Source organism: Coturnix japonica, chromosome 21 (assembly GCF_054131305.1).
Source record: "Coturnix japonica strain WE chromosome 21, WE-NBRP24, whole genome shotgun sequence".
Taxonomy (NCBI): domain Eukaryota; kingdom Metazoa; phylum Chordata; class Aves; order Galliformes; family Phasianidae; genus Coturnix; species Coturnix japonica.
The window spans coordinates 8,060,970-8,087,585 of record NC_140683.1 but is presented as its reverse complement, the minus strand read 5'-3'; the positions used below and the strand labels follow the sequence as shown (position 1 = coordinate 8,087,585).

The 26,616-nt window shown below is 39.4% G+C and overlaps 1 protein-coding gene across 5 annotated transcripts in view; it reads right to left on the bottom strand.

The window, feature by feature from the left end:
- Positions 1-405: 405 nt before the first annotated feature.
- CDK5RAP2 (CDK5 regulatory subunit associated protein 2) overlaps positions 406-26,616 on the bottom strand; it is a 66,355-nt gene continuing 40,144 nt past the window's right edge. For 2 of the 5 annotated variants that reach the window (XM_032448013.2, XM_032448014.2), the window contains 17 exons: positions 25,820-26,087; positions 24,381-24,497; positions 21,732-22,326; positions 19,895-20,127; positions 18,334-18,382; positions 17,623-17,810; positions 16,621-16,746; positions 12,341-12,457; positions 10,782-10,971; positions 10,445-10,566; positions 9,121-9,369; positions 8,129-8,224; positions 7,789-8,036; positions 5,563-5,709; positions 3,961-4,099; positions 1,961-2,007; positions 406-1,074 (listed from right to left, as the gene is read on the bottom strand). In XM_032448013.2, the coding sequence (XP_032303904.2) occupies positions 1,015-1,074; positions 1,961-2,007; positions 3,961-4,099; positions 5,563-5,709; positions 7,789-8,036; positions 8,129-8,224; positions 9,121-9,369; positions 10,445-10,566; positions 10,782-10,971; positions 12,341-12,457; positions 16,621-16,746; positions 17,623-17,810; positions 18,334-18,382; positions 19,895-20,127; positions 21,732-22,326; positions 24,381-24,497; positions 25,820-26,087 (2,991 nt within the window). In that variant the 3' untranslated portion in view covers positions 406-1,014. The remainder of the gene's footprint in view (positions 1,075-1,960; positions 2,008-3,960; positions 4,100-5,562; positions 5,710-7,788; positions 8,037-8,128; positions 8,225-9,120; positions 9,370-10,444; positions 10,567-10,781; positions 10,972-12,340; positions 12,458-16,620; positions 16,747-17,622; positions 17,811-18,333; positions 18,383-19,894; positions 20,128-21,731; positions 22,327-24,380; positions 24,498-25,819; positions 26,088-26,616) is intronic. The other 3 variants (XM_015879253.3, XM_085520938.1, XM_085520939.1) reach the window with 3 other exon arrangements.

The following is a 26,616-nucleotide window of genomic DNA, read 5'->3' as shown; positions in this document are numbered from 1 at the left end:
GTCCTCATGCCAACCTCTGTGTGTGATGAAGGTAAGTTATCTCATACAGCATCGCTAACTTGAAAGGATTATTGTTCGACAGAGCCATGATGGCACCATGTTTCTGTAACCAACAAACACATTTAGTTATGGGTGTGTTGGGGTTAAACTGAATGATGTCCCAGCTCATACTGTGCACAGAGCCTGGGTGGGCACCTTGGACTGAGTGGCAGCAGGCAGGATAAAGGGAGCACAACCACATGAATTTGGTGCTGCCTGACCGGAATGTTGCTATTGGAACACTGAAGTTAATCCTTCATTATTAGTTTCTAAAAATTAGGGCATTTTTGAGACATCAACCCCCTGAACTTTGTTCAACAGGAGCTCAAAGTTCTGATGCTTCCAACAAAAAAAACACAAACGAGATTTGTGGTTATTAGAAAAATTTAATTAAATGGTCAGATCTTAAGTAATATTTTCAGAGATAGCATCAATCTTCCTACCAGGGCAGTGAGGAAGCACAGAAGGAGGTGGCTTCCAGAACAACCTTCCAGCTGAGGTCTCAATGCTTTAAAACACTGGTTATTTGCATTAACTATAAAGCAAGGACAGCTGGCAGAACTGTTCTTCCTTAAGCTCTGTTCTATCATTTCAGAAGTGGGGAAAGGGGCTGGAAGATGGAGCTCTTGGTTCTCTCAGGACCTGTTTGACTACAACAACAAGCAGCCGGACAACATGAAATATAAAATCTCAAAGGAGCCAGCTTTAAAAAAAGGTGGGTTTTTTCAATAGCTTCAGTACCGTGATTGCATAATAAATATTAAAAACCAACATCTTTTACATTACAGAAAATGTTAAATAAGTTATTTACCAAAATAGGGTTGTTTGGTTTTTTTTTCCTTGCTCTTCCCAAAACAAGATTCCATTAAAAGAGGCTGAATGAACATTTTTTTACATCAATAAATAGTAAGGCATAAAGAAGCAACCATCAAGCAGAGGAATGGTCTGTTTTTATTGTTAGTGGGCCTTTCTCCTTCAGAGCATCCTTTTCTTGCTGGTATAGGAAGCTGGTTTTTGATTGTCGGCTGCTGGGACCTGGTTAGAAAAGCACTAATTAATACAATTCTATGGTGCTACACACATCCAGTCCCTATCCCTGAGCTCTCATCCCATAAAAGAATCTGCAAATGCTGCGTTCAGCTGATCCGCCTATTAAAGTGATGAGATTTCTGTGAGCAGAAAGACTTTATGTTCTCAATCTCTAACTCAGGTAGGACTGAGACCATGCAGGAGCTGTATAAGGAGGTGCTCAAAGCTGCTGTTGATGAGGATAATGGAGAAGAGATACACAAAAAGAGAGGTAAAATTTAAGGGCGGGCTGGGAAACGTGCAGCCATTGAGAATGGTGTGAGGGGAAGGATGCGATTTAGGAGTCAAGAAATATATTACAGCCTTTTGGGAGTGGAGTCAGAGCCTTCTGGGAGAAATCAAATCTGAACAGTGGATACTTAAACGCTCAAAGTAATTTAATGCTCTGCATTAGCAAAGAGCTGTTTGCTAAAGCTTTACCTATCGGTTCTGTGTTTTAGAGAAACAGAAGCACCAGTTATTAACCCACACTCAGGCTTTAAATAAAGATGCCTTTCATGAACTTATTCAGTAGACAGCTTATTGGGCTGTGATCTGATGAAAATAAACCATCGGAGAAGAAAAAAAGACATATGAATATTAATCTGGGGAAAGTTATCAGAAAAGAGAGAGGGTTTGTAGCTGTCTGCATGGCCAGCCATAGAACTCTAATTTAAACATCAAATAGTGCGGAATATTTATCATAGTAAACTGCTGTCACCCAGACTTGATCTTAATGCTGTTCCAGTTGCAAACCCAAAATAAACTGGACTAATTCTGCAAGATGCTACTGACGTAGCAGTGCCTATTTCTGATATATCAAGGAACTAAGTGCGGTAGATACGTTACTTACTTCCAGGTTTCCTCTCGCCTTCTTCAGGACATCATGAGTTAAAACCACTGGAAACAAAGAGGCAATGATTACACGACACTGTACCGTACTCAAAGTCTTAGAACTAAATATTACATAATGTACAAACTCCCATCTATGAGATGGGCAGCAACCAGGCCAACATAAACAGCCCCACCACCGCTTCAGCTTTCTTAGCAATATCCAATTGTTCCTCTGCCCAAAGCCCCGTTTGGGCTCAATCCAAGGCATGAAAGGAACATTTTCTGTTCATTTTAAGAGAGACGGTGCATGATCTAATGGAGGTTAGAGGGAGAAGAAAATGGTGCAGAGGAGAGGTTATGTGGGATGATGGGCTGGGAAGACAACAGATGGCAAAGAAGTCAGCCAGCTCCTCCTGCAGTTCAAGGACAAAGTAACCTATATGTGCTTGGGGGAAATCATGTCAGTGGCTCGCTCTGAAGGGGCCCAAGCTTCCTTTGCTCATTCAGCTAGTTTGCTTCTGCAGGGAGAGAGCAAGACCTGTGAATGGAGGAGGGGATGCTTCTAAACAAAACTGATATTTAGAAATGTCAGGTTAAATATGTGATTCTCTAATCTATGTCAGCCTCCATAACTGCTGAAAAATACCATTCACAAGTGCCAATTTAATATTCCAGTCTCAAAAATAAACAATTTAGCCATAATAAAGATTTTTCATTACAATAATAAGAACCCAACAACTCCAAGGGTATAGCTGTCACGAGATAATTATACCCTTGGCGGATTGCGGCAATTTGGCACTGCATTGTTACATGTTCAGAGGTTCAGATGAGGTTTCTAAGCATTACGTTCTCTTGCCCAGAGACAGCAGACAGAAGACTCTGAGCCATAAGAATGTTCCAGTCTCTGACTCTAATGTATTTAGGAATGTTAAACTAAATAAAAGGGGAATCTGAAAATCCTCAGTGGAGTGACCATCTAGCAGGGTGCTCAGAGAATGAAGCTGAGCAAGGTCACCTACTGGAATGCCTGTGGTTGCTTACTAGCAAAATGAAATTAAACAAGTATAAGCATCATCATAAACTCCAGCCCATGATTCACCAGTTTTGTTGTATGCTTGGTCAGGAATTTGTATACAGATGCAATTTAGAAACATTTCTGAAATCGCTCTTTGAGGCAAAGGTAACTTGACATCCATAATTCCCATAATCAATGAAACTTAAAGAATGTTGTATCTGGGTCTTTCTGTGCAGCACGGCTCTCCCTGCTCATAAAGAACTCAGCTTGTAAATTCACTTCACCCGGCAAACTAGATTTTTCTAAATCAAAAATATTACATTCAGTACATGAAGTGAATTTAGAGCATGTGACACTAATGGTGAAGCTGCTGGGAGGCAGGCAGGGCTGCACGGCTTCAGAAAACATAGGTTTCATTTTATTAGGGCCTAATTCTGGGTGTGCTGAAAGGGCGTGAATGAAGTAAGAGGGAGGTGCTCTGTTTTCTTTCTGAAAGTGTGGATGGATAGAAAGGCTGAGTCCATAAGGTTAAATCCCTGCTGATTTAAACTCTGCACAGCCCTACTGAAATTACCCACTGTCTGACATGTTGCTGGAACTAAGAACTGACCAAATCAAATCAGTTAATCTGTCCTGAGGGATTTTAGTGGCACAGACATCATAATAGCTTTGATTTTTTTATATGAGAAATCCCAAACTGAGTTACTAAAAACCCTAAACAAAACCTGATTTAGAGTTTAAGTGACTTGTCTGTCATTTGATACAACACTTCTGGAAGGGATGATCAAAAAGCAGCTCATCAATGCTAAGATAGGAAAAACAACAATAAACTGAATGGAGGATAGATGGAATTCAGACATACAAATTATAGGCTATGGAGCAAAATGAGTTAAATAAGGGCAAAATAATAGCTTAACGAGTCTTCGTTTTGTTGTTTCTCTAATTCAATGGAAGCTACGAGTTACAAAAAGAAAGAACCATAATAAGGCACATAATACACTTACACTGGTCAATGATGACTTTCTCCATGTTTTCTTTCAGCTGGTTTGTGGAGTGCAAACGTTTCACCGTGCTGTGTAACTTCTTTTCTTGCTCAGACAGTTTCTTCCGTAATCTAAGTATTTCTGCTTTCATTCCTTCATCCTGTATTCACAGATGATGATAATATATTAAGGCAGTACAGAAATTATTTATACCCTGTTAACACTTAGATTCCTCTTTTTAAGGTTCAGTTTTTACCACCAATTCTAAGCAAGTCATGGTTGGTACCCCATAAAACAGGACTCTAAGGTAGCCTTGGTACAGTCTGCTAATAAAGCACTGATCTGGATTCCTCAGGCAAAGTTAAGCTTCTACATTTGTCTTGTTGTGCTGTGAGATAATAGTGCCTTCTGGAATTCTTCCCTAGCACTTTGCTCTTTAGAAGAGCTGATTACTCCTATGGGGCTAAACAGAAGGCAGTGAACGCTCAGTATCTTCTGGGAGGTATTCTTTCATATACTGCATTTAAGACATCAGAAGCACTCTGATGATCCTAAGATCTCAGTATGTTGGATAAGAAGGTGTAAAAAAGGATTCTAATAGACTCTAATTAAGAACTGGAGTAGAAACTCAGATCTCCTGCACACGAGGGTCAGATTTTCTGACTGACCCAGATCAAGGTTTAAATTGTACAGACAGGAAAAGCATTTGTCTGTGTGTATCTGTGACGTGCTCAGATCACACAAGCCAGGCCAACATAGAGCTGTCCCAACCCATTTTTATCCTCATGTGCACCAATGGAAGAGTTCCAATATCCCAAACACGGAACAGAAACATAAGAGAATTACACTGCTTTTCTGCTTTAACACATTTAACAGTGCTAGAAAACTACAACAAAAATGATATTAAAATGATATACCCAGTGTTAGCTTTCCTGAAGTTTTATTCTCATCAGCAATCTCCTGCTTCTTTTAAGAAACACATACAAAAAGCTCAGGGAAAAAATAAAAATTCAGATGGATTTTACAGCCAGAGTTTGATTGTTGAGCAGTGATATGATGACAGTAGAGAATTCATTCCTCATTCGGTTTACTTCCATTCATTTGCATAGTGCAATCCTTTTTAGTTAAAATGCTATAAAACTTGTCTCGGGGTTTTGTCACACTTTTAAGAAAGCATCCTATTTTACAGCTTAGGCATCAAAAACATAAAATGAAAATGTAGCTCAGATTACATCAAAGTTGCTGAAGTTTCTGTTGTTACTGGAATATATATAATCAAATTGGATTTAATTCTATAACAAGGAGTCCAAATCTTTCCTCACTGAAAGGGAACGCTTGCAGTTTGCCTGGCTTTCCTGAGTATCACATGGGAAAGCTGCAGATTACAACCTTCACATAAGGCATGTGCTAAATAAACAGCTGAGATGTGCAGTGTGACGAGGACAGAAAGGCAGTACGCACTCAGCCACGGCCTTCAGCGATGAGAGCTACTTCAAAACAGGGCTACCTACGGTCATGATTTACAAACAGTTTTGCCAACTGTTCTTCACTGGTGTGTCCTCCTTGACACGCTGCAACAGTTCAAGAAAGCAAAACACAAACAGAATGAAACAGAACAGTTACCTGAGTGCCGTGAGCAGTACTGTGTTCTGCTTTCATTGGAAGGGAAACTCTCCAAAGAAGCTTCAATAAACGTGCGGCCTCTTCTAAAATCTGCTGCACCGTGTTAGTGCTTGCAGAAAAGCTTCGCAGTGATGCTTGGTCTGGTACCTGTATTGTAGGATTAGACAGGCTTTATAGTTTCTTAAAGGTAAGATATGAAAACGTAATCTTAATTAGTGGCATAAATCCCATTGATACAATTTCATGTTTAAGATGATGTACACAGCTATTGTGTGCCCAAAAAGCTCATTTCTTCATTTAGGCAGGCTGTTGAATTGCACATTATCTCCGAATTTGAGGGAGGAAGGAGATATCTCTCCTCATCAATAACCATGATTAATAATAGATTACATTTACTGGATTTGCTGTGCCACATGGTAACAGTTGGCAACTCTTGCCTTTCTCTATTTGCATTTTGTGTCATGTTATTTGAAAGTCAAATGATTACAGACATCAATTTAAGCAATATAGATGTTTCTTCCTTAGCAGACCCTTTAAACTGTTCCATTTAATGCTAAAATAACTATCAGGACACACATAAAATGTTTTCCTCTGCTGACAGATGAGAAAACCAAATTGAAGAAATTGCACGAATGTGAAATAAAGGAGAGAAAGAATGCAAGGGGAGCAAATGGATTACCAAAGCAGCAGTGATACAGAATGGGGGAGGGCAGTGAAATAAAAGCATTTCTGATTTGTGCCTCATCCAACACATCATCTGAATAGCGACTCAGAATTGCAATCCTCCTGTCATACAAAGCATCCCATTTGCTAAGTAGTCTGAAACTTCAGCGAAGTAAAGCCTGATAGGAAACTCACTGCTTTTATCTTTGCACCAAGAGAAGTTAGAAACTTAGAGAGATTACTTCTTCAGTCATTATCAGCACCTTAACTAGGTCATCTGAAAACACACGGTACTTCAGAGACCCTTAAGTGTCATTCAGACATCTTTCTACTGTGAGTGTGCAGGTGATGCTACAAAAAGAATTTCAGAGTTGTTGCAGGCTGCATTCTCAACAGCTTTACTAATTATAACTCGGATATAGAAGTGTTCTTCGAAATATCTCTGCTAATAGTGATTCAGCAATGTCAATGAGCAGCCTCCACCAATATAGTCTCACTGCTTTTACCAACAGCATCTTGTTCGAACCTTCTGTTCCAAATCTTCCCTATTGCAGGTTAAGTTTCTCAGTTCGTTATTAACTGCCACGGACACATACAGGCTGTTCTTTCCCTTTTGCTGAAACCTAGAGGTAGATTTGATTATCCCATCCATCCCATACTAAAGGGCTGTTAACTAACTAAAAATCAGCATAAGCAAAGACTTGCTCTCCTGATTCTAGAGGAAAACCATTAAATGTCTGATATTTTTTCTCCTTTGGTGTATTTTTCATTAGAAAGCAAACATTTTATTGTCTTAAAGAATTCTAATGCTTAAGACAACAGCACTGTGACTTGATATCTTTATGTCTGCAGAAAGAATGACAGACTGTGTCTAAGAAGTCAAGACTTTACCACTACTGAGATATTCAAGTTGCTGGCCTAGCTGCTGCTATTACTGAAGTATTCACCTGCTACCAGAAAGTGGAAAAAGTCTATAAAAGCTTCCTCAATGTAAAACAACCCTCATTAGCATACATCAGTCATTGCTGTAATGCGATCACTTGGTGTTACTGGGGTTTGTACATTAAGTGGAGAACCCAGCCAGCTGTCTGTCGTCAGCTGTCTATTAAATTACTTTTAACTAACTCTCATTGCCTGGGCTTATCCCCAACCCTCAATTACAACAAAATCTCCTTTATTATTTTTATCCTCAGGTTACTGATACATACCCCACAGCTTAAGCCCTATCTAAAGCATTTTACGGTTGAACTTGTTTTGTTGTTGTTTTTTAATAATTTTCAGTGTGATGACTACCAGTTTCCATGGTAAAGGCAAGCAGTTTCACCTCATTTCAAGTGAGACAGCTTATTAAAGGAGCAGAATTAGCTAATTTATCCATAGCCTCCTTAAATAGGAGCCTGCATCTAGATGCGACTTCAACAGCCAAGGTTGAGGTATCCCAACAGAGTTATGAAGTTAATAGTGCCTGCTGCACCATTAACCTGGTTGTTTTTGTAATATATATATATATATATAGCATCTGTAGGCAAAACCCAGCCCCTTCTACCAGCTTTCACTGCTTACCTTTATTCCTGGCTCCTGCAGCTTCGTACCAGCGACTTCTCTTAAAGTAACCTCCATTTCTCCCAAAACCTGTTGTCCTTCTGATATCTGTTTCCGGAGAGCATTGTAATCCTCAATCAAACCAAGGACGTGGCGCCCATTTTTGTCTGCCCACATCCGATGCCCAGGAACGAGACGAGGGGTGCATGATGTACCAGAAGATGAGGTACTGCAGCAGTCTAAGTCATCTTTAGAGGCAGAGTGTGTACCTGGCACAGAAAGACAGTATGTATTTTTTTTTATCCTTACATGTAGAACTAATTGACATGAGACATCTTTCAAACGTGCACAGACAGGATACCTTTGGATGTACCTGTTTTTGCCAGCAAAACGCCACTTCCGTGCTTCTGCAGCTCACAAATGTTTCTGCTGGCAGCAGGGCATTTGCAAAGATCTTCTATGCATCAAAAAGGAAGAAGGAAGAGCATATCAATAAGTTAAAATACATTAAAAAATCATCCTAGGTCAATTTCTGTTCCTCTTCTCTGCTGATGCTATGCTTGGGCTCAAGAAATAGGGAAATACAATGAGTTTTCTTGTTCTTCGAGCATCTTCCATCCTTCACCCACACTCTCCTTTCTTGGTACCTGCCCAAAGTTGAAGATATCTCCCCAACTCAAGACATGGTCAGAAAATCTACAGTATAGCCTGATGAAGATATGTTAATCAACTCCACAAGGATGAGACTCTCAAAGCTACGCCATACATAAGGTCAGATCTTGTATACCTATAGAAGCAGTGGGAAAGGAGACTTTATGCTGTATGTATGGAAAGCTGCAGAGCACTTCAGCAGCAAGAAAGAGCATTTCTTGTGCCCTGTTCATCCATACTGGGGCCATAACCCAACCCTTCCCTGATTTGCTGTAACAGGTTCACTTAACAATGATGGAAATAAAGGTAAAATGTTTCTCAAGAGCATAAAGGGGAAAACTGATTTATACCAAGACCATTTAGTGAACTTATTGATCCTTCCCGAGTCCCACAGCAAATGCTATAGAAGTGTGCATTAAAATAAGAACCCTCCAGTAAGCAAAATTTCCTGCACTTCAACACAGCCATCCTTCCATCCCAGACATGTTCTGCAAATGCTTTCCTTGAATGAAAAAGAAGTGACAGTTGGAGCCTATAAGACAGCACAGTGTGCATTTCTTCACCCCATACACTAATAGCTCTTGCAGGAAAGGGATTTGAAAGGCAGGAAAGGGAGTTAGTGTTGAGTAAAGTTTCAAGAGCATCTTTAAAGAAACAAGGAACGGGTTCTACCGTATAACAAAAGCACTCGTGGCACAGTACCGTTCATTCCTGCATAATGCTGAGATTCTTGTTTGAAAAGATAATTGATATTCACAGCTGACACCGATCCCATTTCCTCCTTCTTTTCTTTTGAAAGCTGCTCCTCCAATTTTTCATGCAAAGTCTTGTTTGTCTCTATGCTTCTTTCAAGCTGTACTCGCAAACTCTGTATTTCAGTCAGTAGTTCATGTAAGTCAACGGGATTATTCTGATCTTTTCGAAATTCTTCTGATGCATCACATCTGGGATCTGAAATGATTTGAAAGGAACACTTAACATCTCTCACTATTGAAATAATATTAGCCATTATCAGAATGCTGAACAAGTAAATTATAGCCGGTTTTATCCTCAATATTAAGAATTAACTACAAACGGCACTGAGATAATGGTTTGACAAAGCATGTCTTAATTGCTTTTACTCTCAAAAGATCTGAAGAGCTGAAAATTATTTTTTACTTTGGCCATAATAGCTAATAAGCCTCATACCAACAGGAAAAAATATAATAGGAGGAGAATGAAGAAGATTTACAGAATTTGAAGTGCAATAAAGCACAGTCTGGGGGAAAAAGAAGTAATGGGAAATCTTGGAGTACGGAGGAGGGATAGAGGACAACTGGGAGTTTAATTTTACACACTGCAGAGAAAAAGGAAACAGTGATCACCTGGCAACCAGCAACAAATCTGAACCTGAAAAAAGCAAGGGCTGCATTCATCTTTCATAGAAGGGGGTCGGTACACAAAAATTCTGTGTGTTCTCTCATGCTGAAGTCAAACTGTTCCCCAGATAATGGAAAGGATTCAAGTGCGTGAGGTGGGTGCTGCTACTTTAATTACATTACCAGCTCTGCGAGGAAATTTACTTCTATCCCTGAGCCAACCCTGGCTTAAAGCCTTACACCAAGAGGGCTGTGCTGCAGTTAGGCATGAAATACAGGTAACAGCAGGGTATATTATGTAATGTAGGAAGAAGGGAAAAGCTGACTTTCACAAGGACTTCCAATGTAAAATTTGCTGGATCCTGTATGCTGTACTGACCAGCATTCCACTTCTTTACCTAACCATGCTACCTATATTCAGTGCCACATCTTCCTTAAAAGGTGGAATGCAACCTGGACATGCTGGGTCAGAGCATAAGCACACCTTGCAGTTATACTTCCCATGTAAAAAGCCGCATTTTATCATCATGTTATTGCTCCTGCTTTTGCACAGCAAATCCAAGCAAAAACAAAGCAGTAGTGATCCAGACCTACAGTCTTTTGATAAGATCATATCCAGGAAGAGAAGGGTTGCAAGAGCCAAGGGTACAAAGTAACTGTGTTTATACCTGTCCTCTTCCTCTTTGCTTCCTCCAGCTTTTCATAAACTTTGATCTCCGTTCGGAGCGACTGCAGTAACTTCTCATTCTCAGAGAGTTGATGCTGCTTTACATTCATTTCCGTTTGCAACCTGTTAAGATCCAATAAATCATTAAGTTAATAGTTGAATCCTTATCCCTTATTTCAAAATCTAGAATCCAGTCTTCCTTCCTCAACAATTCCTCCATTGCCCTTTGAATATATCTATGAACCTGATTAACGTTAATGGCTATGGCTAAACACATCCACATCACATTGACAATTTTTGTCTCTAAATGCATGTCTAAATGTGGACAGAATCAATACCTGTTTAATTCATTACGACTGCTGTAAATTTCACATGTCAGATATCTGGTTTCATCCTCCTTTTTGCCAATTTGTTTTTGCAACCTTTCATTTTCTTTCTTGATGCATTCATAATCCTCATGAAGATGTTCAATGATTGCATTCTTTTTAGAAAGAGATTCTCTTAGCTTTTCATTTTCCTTTTGTTTATCTGAAAGAAGAAACATGGGGTGTTTGCATTGCCTATAACACATTAAAAGCTATGCTTTCCAACAAAATCAGCTTTCTTAGAGACTGACAGAAAATAGCAGCTGCTCTCGTGAGTCTTAGGATTTCACTTTTTCAATTGTCAAATGATTTTTTGCTATATACGTTTCCTGTACAACACAACATTTAACCCCTGAGACTTGAATGAGGTTCCATAAGAGGGCTCAATAAAAACCTGAGTACAGCCTCCTTTGCCAGATGCCCCACCACGTCTTGGAACTGATCAGAAGGAAAGCATTCAAAAACCAGCAGCAGCAATTGCCCAAAGAAGGCACATTAACTTGGCTAAACCTCTCCCAAATAATTAGTTCTTCTTGTTAGGAAGAAGAAAACTTAATAGGGTTGCTTCAGGGAGTTGCATCCATTCCATTTTGTCACACAAATCCCTTTGTCCTATCCTTCCCAGACTTATCCATACACCAACTTTATCACAGCTGTCCTCTCTTCCTTAGTACAATTCCCTGGGACAAAATGGAGCAAATGACTGCTGCAGCCAGAGAAGTCTACAGTGACACTACGTCACCCTAAGTGAAGAGGCAAGTTTGGCAAGGAAACACAAGGCAGAACCATTCCAACTCCCAACAGTTAGAAAATCATCCCTTCAGCTTCAAGTAGCCAGGCTGAAAGCACGTACAAATAGTAACACCCACGTGCTGTTGACAACAAGCACCTTCAGCCTTCCACTACTAACGGGATAAGCTAAGATTGGACCCAAGATGAAAGCAAGCAAGATGTATTTAGGCAGCTTTCCTCCAGGAACAAAAGGAAAAGAAGCTCACAACTCTGGAGACATGGATATTATTTTAAAACTCGAGGGCAGCAATGTGTTATTCATCATGGCTCATAATGTAAAAAAGAAACACTGGTATTATCAGATCACACTGTCAGATGTAGAAACAAACAAAAGCAGTAATATTTAAACAGAAGGTTTTAAACACAATGATAAGCTGTAAGAGGCACAAAAACAGAGGGCTTCAGAACACAGACATGGGGGAAGAAAAGGATTATGAAAATGGTAATAAAAGACACAGAAGAAAGAGGGGAGAGGACATATAAAAAGAGTGGTATATAAAAAGAAGAATGGAAAAATGAAAGCACACATCAAATGGAAAATGCTACGAATAAAGAGAAAGGAGCATTTCTGCTCCGCTTTTATCACTGTTAACCCCAGTGTGAGTGCTTATGGCTGAGCACGGCATTTCAGGTGTGGGAGGAACGGTGAAGGTAATTTAATGGACTGTAAATACTTCCTTGTTTTCCTGATTTGGAATGAGTTGCAGTCTACTTCTGTAATGCACAGTTTTACATTTTACCTCTGGATCCTTTTGCCAGCATCGCATTCAGAACTTGATTTTGCTTTCTCAGGAAATGTACTTCAGAAGTGAGAGAATTATGCTGCTCTGAGCCGTGGATAAAATTGTTTGCAGAACCTATAAATATGTACATAAAAAGATGATTTATGAGTCATCTTTAGGTCATTAAAGATTAAACTTTCCAGACAAGAATAATTTTTAAAATTGCAGAAAAACATGTTATGAAAAGTATTTATCCCCTCTGTGTTTTGAAGGTTATCCTTACAGACTGAAAGGCAGTTCAGGTTAATGCCAAGTAACCTAAAGCTCTGCATCACAAGAACCTCTCATTGCTGGGCAGCTATTACCCAAATTGCAAAATTATCCCTGCTAATCTTCAACTATCAGCCAAAAAATGCACCAGGACAAAATGCAGCAGTATTTTGTGACACTGCTATTTTAAAACAATGCTAACTGTACCAAGCTTTACTTGTATTTCTCTATTGCTCTGTTTCATACAAACCACTGCGGAGGATGGCTAGCTTTTACAAATTAATTAACAATGGCTAATGAAGGAACTAACGGGCCTGTTAATATATACGATGCCATGCCAGTCCAGAGTGTAAGGATGAAGTCACCATCTTTGCTTCCAATTGCAAACTGAGAACCCATTTATGATGGCAGGGATGAAGACTCATACCTTTGTATTTCAGATATTTAACATTTATATAACTGAGCCTGTGTTGATCACATTGGGCTTCCATCAGTGGTCATGGGGAGGTACAGGAAAGCCCCAGAGAGGGACACATCCTCTGCACATCCCTCTGGGAAGGAAAAGCACCATCCTCCAAAGGGAGGAACTTCTTGCCAGTGCCTCCAAGAGAAGCTGTGTGTGACTGGATTTAATGTCTGACTGTTAGAAACTCAAGGTTGGTGAACCCTACTCTGAAGGTCTCACATGAACGTGTTAAATTGTGTATCCAAGTCAGATAAACTCCAGCTTAGGTAAACCTCACAATGTACTGCATTTACACTACTCATCCCACATTGATGTGTACAGTACACCCTGAAAACTGCCATATCCCATTCTCAAGGCAGCTGCCTCACAAACACAAGTCAAGTAACTGTTATTGCCCTTTATAACCTATTTGTAGTCAGTAAAACACTTCAAAACCCACTGGAATTAACATTACCATTAGTAGTATTTTTCAGTTGATTGGTTAGCCCAGCATCTACAATGCTTTAGTGCTCAAGATAACTGCGTGAGTGTCAACTGTTTGGTTAATAGAGAAATAACCAGCTGGCAAAAAAATTAGTGGAATGTATGAGAAGGATGCCTTTCAGCTCTGGCAATTCAATTCAATTGGATGTGCTGCACTTCCTCTGAATAATCTCATTTTATTTAATCCCAATTGAAGCTTTTACCAACTACCTAACTGGGACGTAGTGTGCCATGATATGCACCTCTTGTCGTTACTAAAAGACTCGCAGGCTCTAGAAGCTCAGCACTAATGGCGTTTTACTATCTATATGTTAAAGAGTTGAGGTAGCTACGTGAACTCAAAAGGCTTTTTCCTTTCAGATTTTCACAAAGCAATTCAACTTCAAGTGGCAAAGCTTGATGGTCTCATCTTGATTCTAATTTAATTTATTGCCCATCACCCAGCTTTATCCTATTTGAAAAGTTATGCTATCACAATCCGACTGAAAAGCTTTAGAATATAACTATTAGTTATCTTACATAATAAGGGATAATGCAGAGCCAGTGGTAATAAGGCCACAATCCTGCAATTTGACCCACTACTGAGACTGCTACTTCTGTGCAGAGCCCTGCTGACATCAATTATGCTCTCCATAGATGCAAAGGTCCATCCAGTCAGAGTAGAGTGAAGCATCAGGGCCTGCAATTGGGATACACTTGAGTTTTCATTATGTTATGTGCTGAGCACTATGTGTGAGCACTAAGAAAGAGTACCTTGAAGGTTTCAAAGAAGCACGAGCTGAAAGACAGGCACTACAGAAAATCACAGCAAAGAGGAAGGGAAGAAACACTCGTTCCCAATCAAAGCAAAACAAAGGCAAAACAAAGCTGGAGGCTGAGGACCGACATTAGTTGCTTATGGGTTAAAAAAATAAAAAACCCCTTTTAATGTTAACTGCTGTTATTAACATTTGAAACATAAGAAACTCAAAATTAAACCTTTGATTTTATTTTGATGCCTAACATTTGAAATGACTCAAGCAATTATTTCAGTTCTACTTGCACTGCAAATCTCAGCTCTGTAGTAATGATGTAGTCATTACCAGTGCCTTGTATCATTTATAGAATGGTGGAAGCCCAGAGGCACTCAAATACTTTGAAAATCAACTTATTAAAAAGAGTTGGCAAAAAAAAAAAAAGAAAGCAAGCAGGTGTGTGTGCATACCTGGATATAGTATCTATCAAATAGACAAGAATTCTTATGTGTTGAATTTCTTTGAGCAAACAGCTCCATATCAAACAAATTTAAGAGGCTCTCACCAGCAATTAAGTTGTGTTATAAGAAAACAGACTAAAGACGTTAAGTTAAAACTAAACTGTTTCGAACAATTACGACTCAAAGCTAAAAATCTCCTTCAGCTCCACTTGGGAGCTCCTTTTTACATTGAAAGTTAAAACATAAAAAAAACCCCACAAACAAAACCCAAATAAGTAGCAGCATTACTAGGAGAGGAGATATCTGATAACATGAAAGAGAGCTTCAGAACTGAGAGAATCAGGAGGAGCTGAAAGAACACAGGAACAAAAAGGAACAGCCGTAACACACAGTTGTTTTTCCCTTTCTTTTAGAAGATTTTCCTCCGTGCATTGCTAGATGCACTAAGGCAACAAGCAGACAGACAGAAAGCATAAGACGGTTTATAAAGAAAATATACTTCCACTGCATTAATGGATGCCCTTGCCACAATCTTTATGAAGCTGTAACAGAGCTGGAAGTGTTTCAGTGTGGTTATTTCAAGAGAACAGTGCGCCTTTCCAGCAGTGTAAATACTTCATGTATGAAATGGATGCTTTTTTTATACACCATTCCTGCAGTGTAAATTATTCCTGAAAGCACACTGCCATTTGTAGGCAGCATCCATTTAAACAACAACAGAAACGGATCACGGGGATGATGTAAAACATAATGAATCTAATGTCAATACTAGCAAAACTGAGTTAAGAGGAAAGCACAGATGTATTCATTGCTTGCTTCCACTCTGAGTAACAGTGCATATTAATCAATTGTCCTATAGGGAAAAATGTGGAAAGGAGAACAAGGAAAAGCTGAATGTGGGAAGGCATGTCTGATGCTGTGTGCTCGAAACGAGCTAAGAAATAGCCCTTAGCAAGAGCCTGGCCACCATCTCATGAAAAGCTTTAAATGCACCACTGAGCTCAGCCTTTAGAGGTGTTGAACATGACCAAGAGAGAGCAGTGACTCTGAATCTGCATGCTTATTTTTAGCACTTTTCATCCACTGCTTTATATTAAGAGGAGTTTGGAAAACCCATTCTGTGTTGAAATTTCCATCGGTTTGACAGGTACTTCTCATTAGAAACTCACAATGTCATTTTGTGTAGAACACATTCATCACAATCAATTCTAATGACAGGCTGAACAACAAGGCCTAGGCTCTGTGCTCTACTGCAGCTACTTGTCCTTTACATACATGAAACCTGGCTTCAGAGCAGAGCTGCACAGAAGGCATCTCCAGCAGTGCAGTTCATGGAGCACTGACCACCCCCCGAGCCAACAAGGAGGGGAGGTGTGAGAGCTAATTCCACAGCATTCCTCCTTTGTATCAATAGCAGCAATGTAATTTAGAGCAAATAGCCTCCTCTTTTCATAGTGGGCTTGGGCCCAGCTGAAATTATGTTGTTAAAATTGGCTTCCTCACCTGCAACTGCCCCTGGCTGGACATGGCAGAGAATTAAAAGGGTGACATCCTAACATCCAGGACCACTATAACAATAATGATGTCCTGAAGGTAAATGGAAGCAGGCTGTTCGCTGATTACAGAACTAGAAGGTCATTCAATTTCCTGGGTGAAATTCAACCACAGTAACATCAAATGGCATAAAGCAACCTGGTAACACTCCAGTCCTGTTCTCTTAGCAAAACGTGCAACTGTGGGCCCTGTGGTGTGCCTGTATCCCACAGAAGCTCTACATCCATACTGCTTCAAGCAATGGAGTTAAGGCTAGGATTACGCATTTGCTCCCCCAGGCTTCAGGCAGACCAGGTGGTGGATTTAAGTTATAAGCAGATAAATTCTTACCTTGATCTAGCTCCTTGTCTGTTACTTGTCTCTCAAGCTGCTTCCTCAGTCTCTCGTTGTTTTTTATGGAGTATTCTAAACGTTGTCTCAGGATTCGAATTTCATTCAGGTACTCCATTAATAACTCTGCATAAACCAAGAGATCACCTCTTATTTAGAAGAAATTCTTCTTATTTGGACAAATTCTTTCTCAGAGTAAATGACAGCCACACATTCAGACTCAACGCACTAAGAGTACACATTCTTCCTTATAACAATAGGAAGCTTACCGGAGTAACTCAGATATAAATTTGACTTTGGCTCACACAATGCATACCTTAATAAATAAATCTGCTCTATCAAGTTGCATTACCGTACCTGTTCCTTCTTGCTTTGCCACTCTACAATTTTTCTTCTGCTGGCTGTAAGTTTCAGCTTTACCCAGGAACTTATCTGTTTTAGCTGTCACTATCTTATTTGCCAGTTTATCCATGTCATACGCTCCTGGTTTACTCTGCAATATTTTTCTCCTGAACAGTACGTGCTATCTCAGCTATTAAATTTTCATCGCCACCTGTAACAAACTACTGCAAGCACCACTCGTGCTTAGTGAAACTACCCAGGTCAAACATGACACCGCTTATTAATTATGCAGCACTTACAATTCTCAAGGAAACACAACACTGGCTTTTATAAAATTAGAAAAATCTTTCTTTTTCGGTGCAATAATCTCTTGACAATTGTCTATTTTCCCTCATAACTTGTCTATTTAAAGACCGTCTGGAGGACTGTAAAAGATGATAGTCTAAAACAACAAAGACCAAATATCGTAGTTAATTTTGTTTCAAACAGGAGGTAGTTCAAATCGTTGTCATCTTTGTATGCCTTATTACTGAAATTGCAATGATTATGCAAGATACTGCAAAGCCGAAGCAGACAAACATTCTTCATTATTTCTTAATTAGTTCCCTCGTGTCTTATTTATCGTATTTTCCCCAATATCTTCATGGGGAAAAAAATTACCTGGGGGAAATTGGCTTGGCAGAAGTGCCATTGTGGCATGCTGTCCTTCTCTTAGGTCGTGCCTGTGCTCTGGTGATCCAAGAGACGACTTCTCCGACAAATCAAAGTCAGACAGGCTATGAAGAGCAGACGGTACAGGTGATTCATCCTTAAGCTCCGCATACATTGTGGCATTCTTCTCGTTTTCCCTTTTAAGACAGACAAGACGTTTTAAAATATAAGAATTATCCTATTATTTTGAGAGCAGGAAAAGACAGCATGGTGTCATGTTTACAGGACAAAGGTAAAGCAAGTGATTTTAGGTGACTAAATCTGACAAAGCACCATGTTAGCTGCACATATCAAAACCAAAATCCAAACCTCACTGAAGTCAGCAGGAGCAACCAATGGATCTGAAGCCCAGTGTTCACACTGCAGCACTAGGTGGTCACCTTTGTGACCTCAAACTGCCTTCAATAGGCAGCTGATGACTTCTGTAGGATAAAAGAACCCCAGCCTAGCAGAAATCCAACATAAGCAGCCAACACCTTCTCTCTTCATTTTCACCCTTACGCTGCTTTAGTCAGCAGAATGGTGTTTTGAGAATGAAGTTCAAAAGAACTGAACGCTGGTGCTCCTGAGCCAGCACCAAGATCACACAACCAGGAAAGCTACTCTTTCTAGCAGCTGCAATTAGGATAATACCTAAATATACAAGAGTTGAACTCTTACCTTTGAGCTAATTCATAAAGTACGGTAACTTCTGTGCCTACTGACTCTCCTGCAAAGCAAAAGTATCTGATTAAAGAGAAAGACCGAGAATAATTTTTGCTTCCCCTCCATCTCAAGCTATTCAAACGCAGAATGGCAAATTAATGAGAAGTTAGAGAAGCCAGCAGATTCTGAACACGCTGTGCATTCACTTCAAATACTGTGCATGAGAAAAACTATTTATATCACAGTAACAAAACTTTCTTTGGAGTTCAAATAATGACCAAGGAAGGACTGTGCAACATATGTGCCAGATTTTACAGTCTTAGCGTTTACGTTAGCAGACAGAGATGAAATATCCTGCTACATGACAGAAGGATCAGGGGTACATGTCACTACTACTTCAATAAAAATTACACAAGGACCATTCCAGCTCACTTGGATGTTGGCCATCTGGAGCTGGGTTAACAAGCTGTCCTTAATAAAGGAGCACACACAGGGCTCTGCCTGCAGCACTCCCAGTGGCACAGTGTGTAAGCACACACAATTCAGTGCTAGAGACCTGGACTCAGATGCTAATTTGAATTAGGAAATAAGAATTGCGTTGTAACACCTTGGCTCAGCACAATGCAAAAAGTTCAGTGCAATTAAGCACAAGTGACAGGTAAGAGTTGCACAGCTCAGACTTAAGGGGAATGAACTGAAGGTCAGGATGGAAATGCAGAGACAGACGGTTGTTTATGCATCTTCTTTACAGTCAGTTCTTAGTAAGCTGGATGTTCTTTATCGCCCTACAAACATCATTTTATTTTACAGTGTGATTCAGTGCAATAGCATTGTGCTAGATACATTGAATTGTCTCAGTTGTCAGTGGCTTTTCAAAGTATATAGGATACCATCTGTTGCCTCAGTGGATTTTCTTGTTGTTTTTTCTAAAGGCATTTAATGTTTATTCACTGCACACTCTTCCTATTTTTAATGCAAGGAATCTTTGTAGCTACCAAAATCACTGAAGACACTCAATCTTTTATTACACTGCTATGACACACTGCCCGTTAATACCTTCTTCTCATAGACAGCTCCCTTCTACGAGCCATCACAAACAGCAAAATGCTGCAACTACCTTTAAAGAATGGCCAAATACATATCATTGCATGGCTGGGAGCTGAACGTTCCCAAACAAAGGGCTATTCCAGAAGCAATGTCAGGAAGATATTGGGGTCCAGGTCCCTTTTTTAAGGGCAATTCAATAGTTTGGCTGAAGATGTCCCTACCAGCTGCTTGGGTGAGAAGCAGCAATATTGGCCATGATAGGACTTAAATTAAGATTTTATTAAACTATAACAACTGAATTTTGAGCAGTTTAAAGTACACTAAGAGAACTGCAAATGGAAGGTGCCAATATGGAGGGCAACTGCAAAGGTAAAACCTTGTCTTTTTGGATCTTCCAAGCCAGTCCATCACATCACACATTCAGAAGCAACCATGAGAAATTAAGGGATTCATTTCCACACACAAAACACTATGAATTTTGAGAACACGAGCATACTTCAAACAACAGGCACAAAGCACTGCTACTTACCATACAGGAGTTTCCTTTCCAGCTTCTCAAACAACAGCATACTTTGATTCAGCTGCTCACGGAAGCCTTCAGCAACATAATAATCTACATCGCTGGCTTGAAGCAGCTCCTCAAAAGCCTTAATCAGGCTCGTCAGATGCTGATGGTAAGTGACACAGCCACTGCGGATCTCTTTAATTTGGTGGCGTTGGAAGGAAAGCTCTCGAGCTTGTGAATGAACTAATGAATCATATCTGCGAAAACGAAATTATCTTTGAAAGTAATTTTCTGACCGTAAATAACATTTAAATATAGATAAAAAGTGAATTAAATTTATATTTCTAAGCTATAATTTTATGGGACTCGATTTCCTTTTAAAATGCTTTTACGGCCACAATGACAAATGCAATGTCTCTAAGTGCTGAGTTTTGTACCTATGGGCATAACTGGTGGTTATTGTCCTCTACTTAACTGCTTCCTTTGTAAGATGGGCAGAAACCACAATGAACTGGTTTGTGCAAAGGTGCCAAAAGAAATAAGACAGAAAACACTAAAAGAATGTTAAAGAATACACTTATTTTTTCCTATTATTATTATTTTTACTCAGTATGGAAACTTTCTATACTGGCCACCAGGAGCACATTTGACTTTCATCCAGTTTGATGAATTCTACACATCTTTGCATGCTTGCAAACAGCAAGGGGAGTGGATCTGAAAAAATGCAAGGAGTCAAAGAATAGAGGCCATAAAGAAAATCTATGATGGTGGGGGCTGTTATGGCATTTTTATTGTCATTTGTATGGGGGGAGATAGATAATTCATTCTGGGGCCTGTCATTTGTGAGTCGTGTAGTTGTTCTACACGGTGGCCATAAAACCCTCACAGAGATCCGTACCATCCCATTCCTTAATTCACAGTTACATCTCCCTTTGTAATATGAATGAGGTGTACTTTCAAGGTATGTAAATTTATACATACTATGTAGTAAGACTGTATTTTATGACAGTAACACTAGATGATATACAATTGCCCATGTTGCTGCTTGCTTGGTGTCTCCAAATATTTCTACTCAAGCATTCCAAAGAAAGCCAACAGGATGAACACCTTTCTTTGTAATACTTCCTCTTATTCTATCAGCCCTCAGGAAAATAATGACACTACAGTCAGGGGAAAAAAAGCTTTGGACTTATGAGTCCACATTTTACGCCTGTGATTTGTATATATGTTATCAGAGATGCCGCCCCCGGTCCTTCCATATGAAAAATAGGACTGATACTTTCCAGCCTCCCATAAATGATTTTCTAGCTTACAAGTTTATGCCATAAAATTTCGTTCATTAATTTCAATAGATATATACTTCTACATCCTTCAAAGAAGGCAGTGCAGGCGCACAACTGCAAAATAAATTATAAGTACACTCTCAAATTCTTATTTTACACATAAAGTGTGGTCACACAAACAGAAGGGCTTGCATAAACGTGTCAGTTTCCCAGGGAAATGTTTGTAGCTTGGTGGGACGTTCCATTTTCTTATACATGTCACCTGAGAAAAACAACCTCTGAGTGACATAAGATCATCCTGCCTCGTAGAGTAACCAAGGATATCTGACTTTGCTCAGGAAAAGATATTTCACTGCAGAGTTGTGGGACTGAGGTGTGGTAAAAGATCCATAGCATCACTACTGTGGACAGTATGAGCTTTCCCACACTGGGAAATACAGTATTCTGAACTTCAAGACATCTCTTAACTAAATGCTTTAGTTGTTTTACCACTAAAACTCTATCTCCACTTGCCTTCCTATATTATTTGGTAGTGCTGTTTAGAAGAAGGAACCTGAAGCAGTAACAGCTTTACTTACTTGGATGGTGATGTGTCTCTCAATTTGTTTTGAAGACAATACACTTCTTCAGGACGCATATCTGCAACCTGCTCTTTTTTGAGGTCTGTCTCATTAGCTGCAAGTATTTCCTTACAGTTTTGAGCTGGCCACAAGGTCTGTATTTTTGAAGACTGTGAATTCCTATTTTCTGTGTGAATCTCGTAGTCCACCAGCTGATGTAAACCAGAAAATGGTTTGATTTCTTGCACAGCCATATCTTGTACAAAACGTCCTTCCGCAGGCAAAGCTGCGTCACTTAGAACTGCATTGGAAATACCACTCAATAAAAGCTGGTCAGAGGTCTGCAAATGAAATATGAACATTTTGTACTTCTCAAGTTCAGACTGCATTTTCTTAATTCTTTGTTTCAGTTCTTCTGTATCATCTACGACTTCACAGTCATCAAGTGCATCTGTGCTTGTTACACTCAATTTGAGAGAACGAAGACACTTGGAACCCGAATGTGCTGTGGCTGAGTCAATGTCCTCATGTTCCATTGAATAAAGCTCTTCATTTATTTCTTTTAATGAATGCTGGATATTCACATCGCTAATGTCATGATGATTTTCCATTTCTGAAAAACAGGAGGCTTGCATGTGAATATTAATATTTATTTATCTAACATTCTGTTCTTAACAGCACTAGAACGAATTCATTTACTTCTGTAATGACTGAATAAAAATGCAGAATAATTACAAACTGCACCACTCTTGTTTTGGCCCTTTCACCTCTTTCTGTGATTTGCCCATTAATTCAACTTGAACATCAAATCCTGCAAACTCCTTATCAGCTGTCAAATAACCGATATTCAAAATAAATCCCCTTTCTTTTCCCCAAAGATTGAAAATTACTTTTGCTATGTTCGCTTCTGAATCAGAGACACACTGATGAAGCCCAGTTCTTTCCAGCCAAAGGGATGATAACTTCAGACATAAGGCAATGAGGTTTAAAAGCTGACTGTGTGACCTTACACGTGTCTTCCTAAAACTTCTCATTATATATTCTTTTTCTTCTCACTTCAAAATCTATATGAAACCAACTGGAAAAGCTGGCGGAATTTTAAGAAGACTATCAACAAAATAGTAATATTTGTCTTTAATAACTTCTTTCTTAAAACATGTTCTAAACAAAATTCATTAAAGCGTTCACTGCTAAAGGTTTTACCAGCACTTATTTGGTATGCGCAGCACATCTCTTGGTTGACTTTGCCACTCTAAGTAATGAAATCAACGCAGACAGAGCAATAAAAGCCATATATATTGCTACATATGCTCTCTGTTAATAGTTCTGTGTGTGTTGAGGGCTGTAAGTATCAAAGAAAATGGTATTTTCTGGTTACCAATAAATTAAAGTCTCCCCTTCTATTAGTTCAGCAAAAGACCTTAGCTACTTAGAAACTCCCTTCTGGGAGTCATTCATTGATCTTGAGTGAGCCTGAAGAGTTTCAAATCCCCTTTCATTCCATACAGAATGAATGTGAATGCCCAAACTCTGACTCAGAGCAGCATGTTTGAGGGGATGGCTGTATGTGAAGTCTTGAGTCAAGCACAAGGACAAGATAATGAGAACAAAATAACCTAAAAACAGAGGGGATTAAAAAAGGAAGATAGATTACTGGAATATCAACGTATTTGAAATTAAGGGTGGATGATATTCTCTGCAGCACACAGATTGCTGAACATCATTTACATCATTCCAGAGGCAAAAGAATCACAGGACAGAAATGCTCCTCAGAAAGCATTCGTGTATGAATTCAAGATCACACGGTGAATAAGAGATGTGACATTCAGTTCATAGGCTTCTCTTCCTCCTCTTCTACCTGAAAGGCACAATCCTTTGACTTTGTAGTTTATTTCTGCCAAAGGAGATGCAGAAAGGTTGTGGACTGAGGTACCAGATGAACTCACTCTGTAACCCTGATCTGGGGATTGTTTCTCATTAGAAGATGGGCTGTAGCTTTTAATGAAACACTGTCCATTAAGAACTAAGATACCTTACGTATGTATGGGTGCCCATTCACACAGAGAACGAATCTGCAGACTGATGGGCTTTGAGGACTCATGAATAATAATAATGATGTGATCACAATTGGCCATACCCTGTGTCTTGTGAACAACAGGTTAACTACATTATTCAAGCCCCCCTCCCAATAAATGACTGATACACAGTAATATGCCTATTTACATTTTCATTAAATAACTCCATTAGGTTTCAACCTAGTTGAATGCCTTCAAATAATTCAGATAAGCAAAATCGTATCATTCAACTGCTTCATTCCAATAGTTCTTAACTAGATGCAGAAGCATAAACATGTAAAAAGATATATATTTAATACAGAACAGTGTTCAGAAGCAAGGACATCAGCAGCAGAGATCAGGGTTAAGGAAAAAATTCATTGTTTTTACTGACATCCAGTTCATAAATTTCCATGACCCTTCTGAAAACATAACCCTTAAAAGACTAACTTGGATTGTTAAGAGAAATTCAACCATACCAGCAAAGTAAGCAAGATTTAGAACTCACAAATAATGACAAAGGAGACAGTTACCTGCAGCAAATTATAATATTGCAAAACTTAGCAGAAACTAGAGTGTCATTTTTTTCCCTTATCCCATATAAACGCTCTACCTTGACAGTTCTGCTGATTTCTGTACATCACGCATCCCTTCTTGCTCCCTGTACCACATTCGACATCCTGTGGTTCAGCCTGGGCCCCACTGCTGTCTGCTTTGCTGAACGAGTCACCTGGAGAGCAGCAGAGTGGGGAACAGAAGGCAGTAAGTGAATGGGAAAAAAAACCCCACAGCCACAAATCTAAACCTGGTTATTTCACAGTTCAGAACTGGAAAATCACAAAATGAACAACTCCCAATACAAACATTATTGGTGGCATGCAACAGGTGTCACATTTTTTAAAGTACTTGATGGAACTACAAGAATAACTAAAGAACAATGTCCAAAGCATCCTAACAGTGAATAAAGACAAAGATTTGCAAGTCCCATTTGTAATATAACTGCTAATCAATTTTTAGAGTATTTTCAAATGTTTCGTGTTAAACCCTGAGGAAAGGCTAAGGAGTTTGTCTGCTGCTCCTCTGCAACCTTCCATTGCATCCAGACTCAGCATTACTGTCTGTAGTACAACCATTATCCACTATAGGATAAAGAAACAAGAATGGAAAGGAAATCTCAGGACTGCAGAGTTCATTTTAAGACCAGCCCAAAAGCATTTTCCCTCTCAGAATTCTCCACAGAATTTGCACCTATCAAAATTAAATGCTACAGTCTTATCAACTTTGACATTAACAATTAAGTCGTGCCATATCTGTCCCATCCCACAATGTTATCCTTAACAACAAAGCCTCTGCATCTTCTGCTTTTCACAGTGGTTCACTTGGACCTTGATTTAATCTTACATTTATGCTTTCTCTGTCCCCCACCTGTCCTTTACATCTCTACCCATTTTCTATTCTTACTGCTAAATGCATTTTTCCTTTACCACTCCAAATCTTTATATAGTACCCATTGTTCTCTGCTTACAAATTTGTCATACTTTGCTGATGCAGACACTTTGTCAACAAGTGAGTTTAAATTAACCCAGCCACGCTGGAAACTGACAAGGCTGACTTGACTGATCAGTGGAATATTGGAAAAACATATTTACACAGCATAAACAAATGCAGTATTTTTATACTCTTCTGCCTTTGCTACAGTTTTCATTAGACTTGGAAGCCCATGCAGGAAATTTCTCATTGACCTGAACACTGACATATGAATGTGCACATGTGAGCACCGTGCAAAACTGTCATTAATAATGCACTTCATGCCACGCATGCAATGTTCTTTCTATTCCATACAAAGCTGTTTTACATTATAGCAGCAAAAATTCAATGGAACGAAAACAAACAGTGATTCTCAAGACCTACATATGTATAACTCACCATTCAGTAAGATCTTAAGTTTAAGCAGTATTTGATGTGTGTACAGTGACCTGTTTTCACTTTCTACAAGGAAAGAATCCAAGCAGCACTGCAATGCCTGCTCTTTAAATGCAATTGCTTATTTACCTCTCACTAATGTGCTCTCCTGTTCAGGCTCCTCTTGCAGGTCTTCAGCTCCAGACTCGTGCAATAGCAACTCTCCATTTCCTTGTGGCTGAAGTTGCTTGGTTTGAATCTCACATGCCTTCAGACCTTTGTAAGGTGCTCCGGTGTGATGCCAGAGTTCTGAATCCAACCTGTGCACAGAGGAGCTCGCAGGCCAGTTTCCTACTGGTCTGGATGATCGTAGCAGAACAGGCAGCCGGGACTTCCTCAGCAGGTGAGCAGCATCAGTCTGAAAAAGGCATTGAATAAAATCACAGCTTTCAGCTGGTAGGTAACAGTCAAGTAAAGGAAGTATAAACAAGTATTCCAGGGAAGAGAAAGCTTTTCCAGCAGTATCAGCTGTCACATGAAATCGTTTTGAAAATAAGACTGCAATACCCTCACGACACAGAAAACAAATATTCAGTGAGAACAAAAAGGCCCTGAGTGAGTGCTGCCAATGCATCCACAGCCTCTCCATGAATGGCTTCCAGTCTATGAAGCAAGACAGCAAATTCACCACCACCTAAACAAAGTATTTTGGTCAGTAGGTCATTAACCTCAAATTTTTGTGTGCCCTAGGAATATAGTTTATTACTGAAACTCTAAAACTGACTTCTCTGACTGTTGCTACCCCACTTGTATCACATGTGACTGCCAAGTAAATGTCTCCCTCAAGTCCTTTTTATATATTTTTGGATGTCCTATCTAGTTTTTCCTAAATTCTTGAACCAGTTTTCCTTTTCTTTCCTCCATCTCCTTCATCCCAGCCCTTTCTT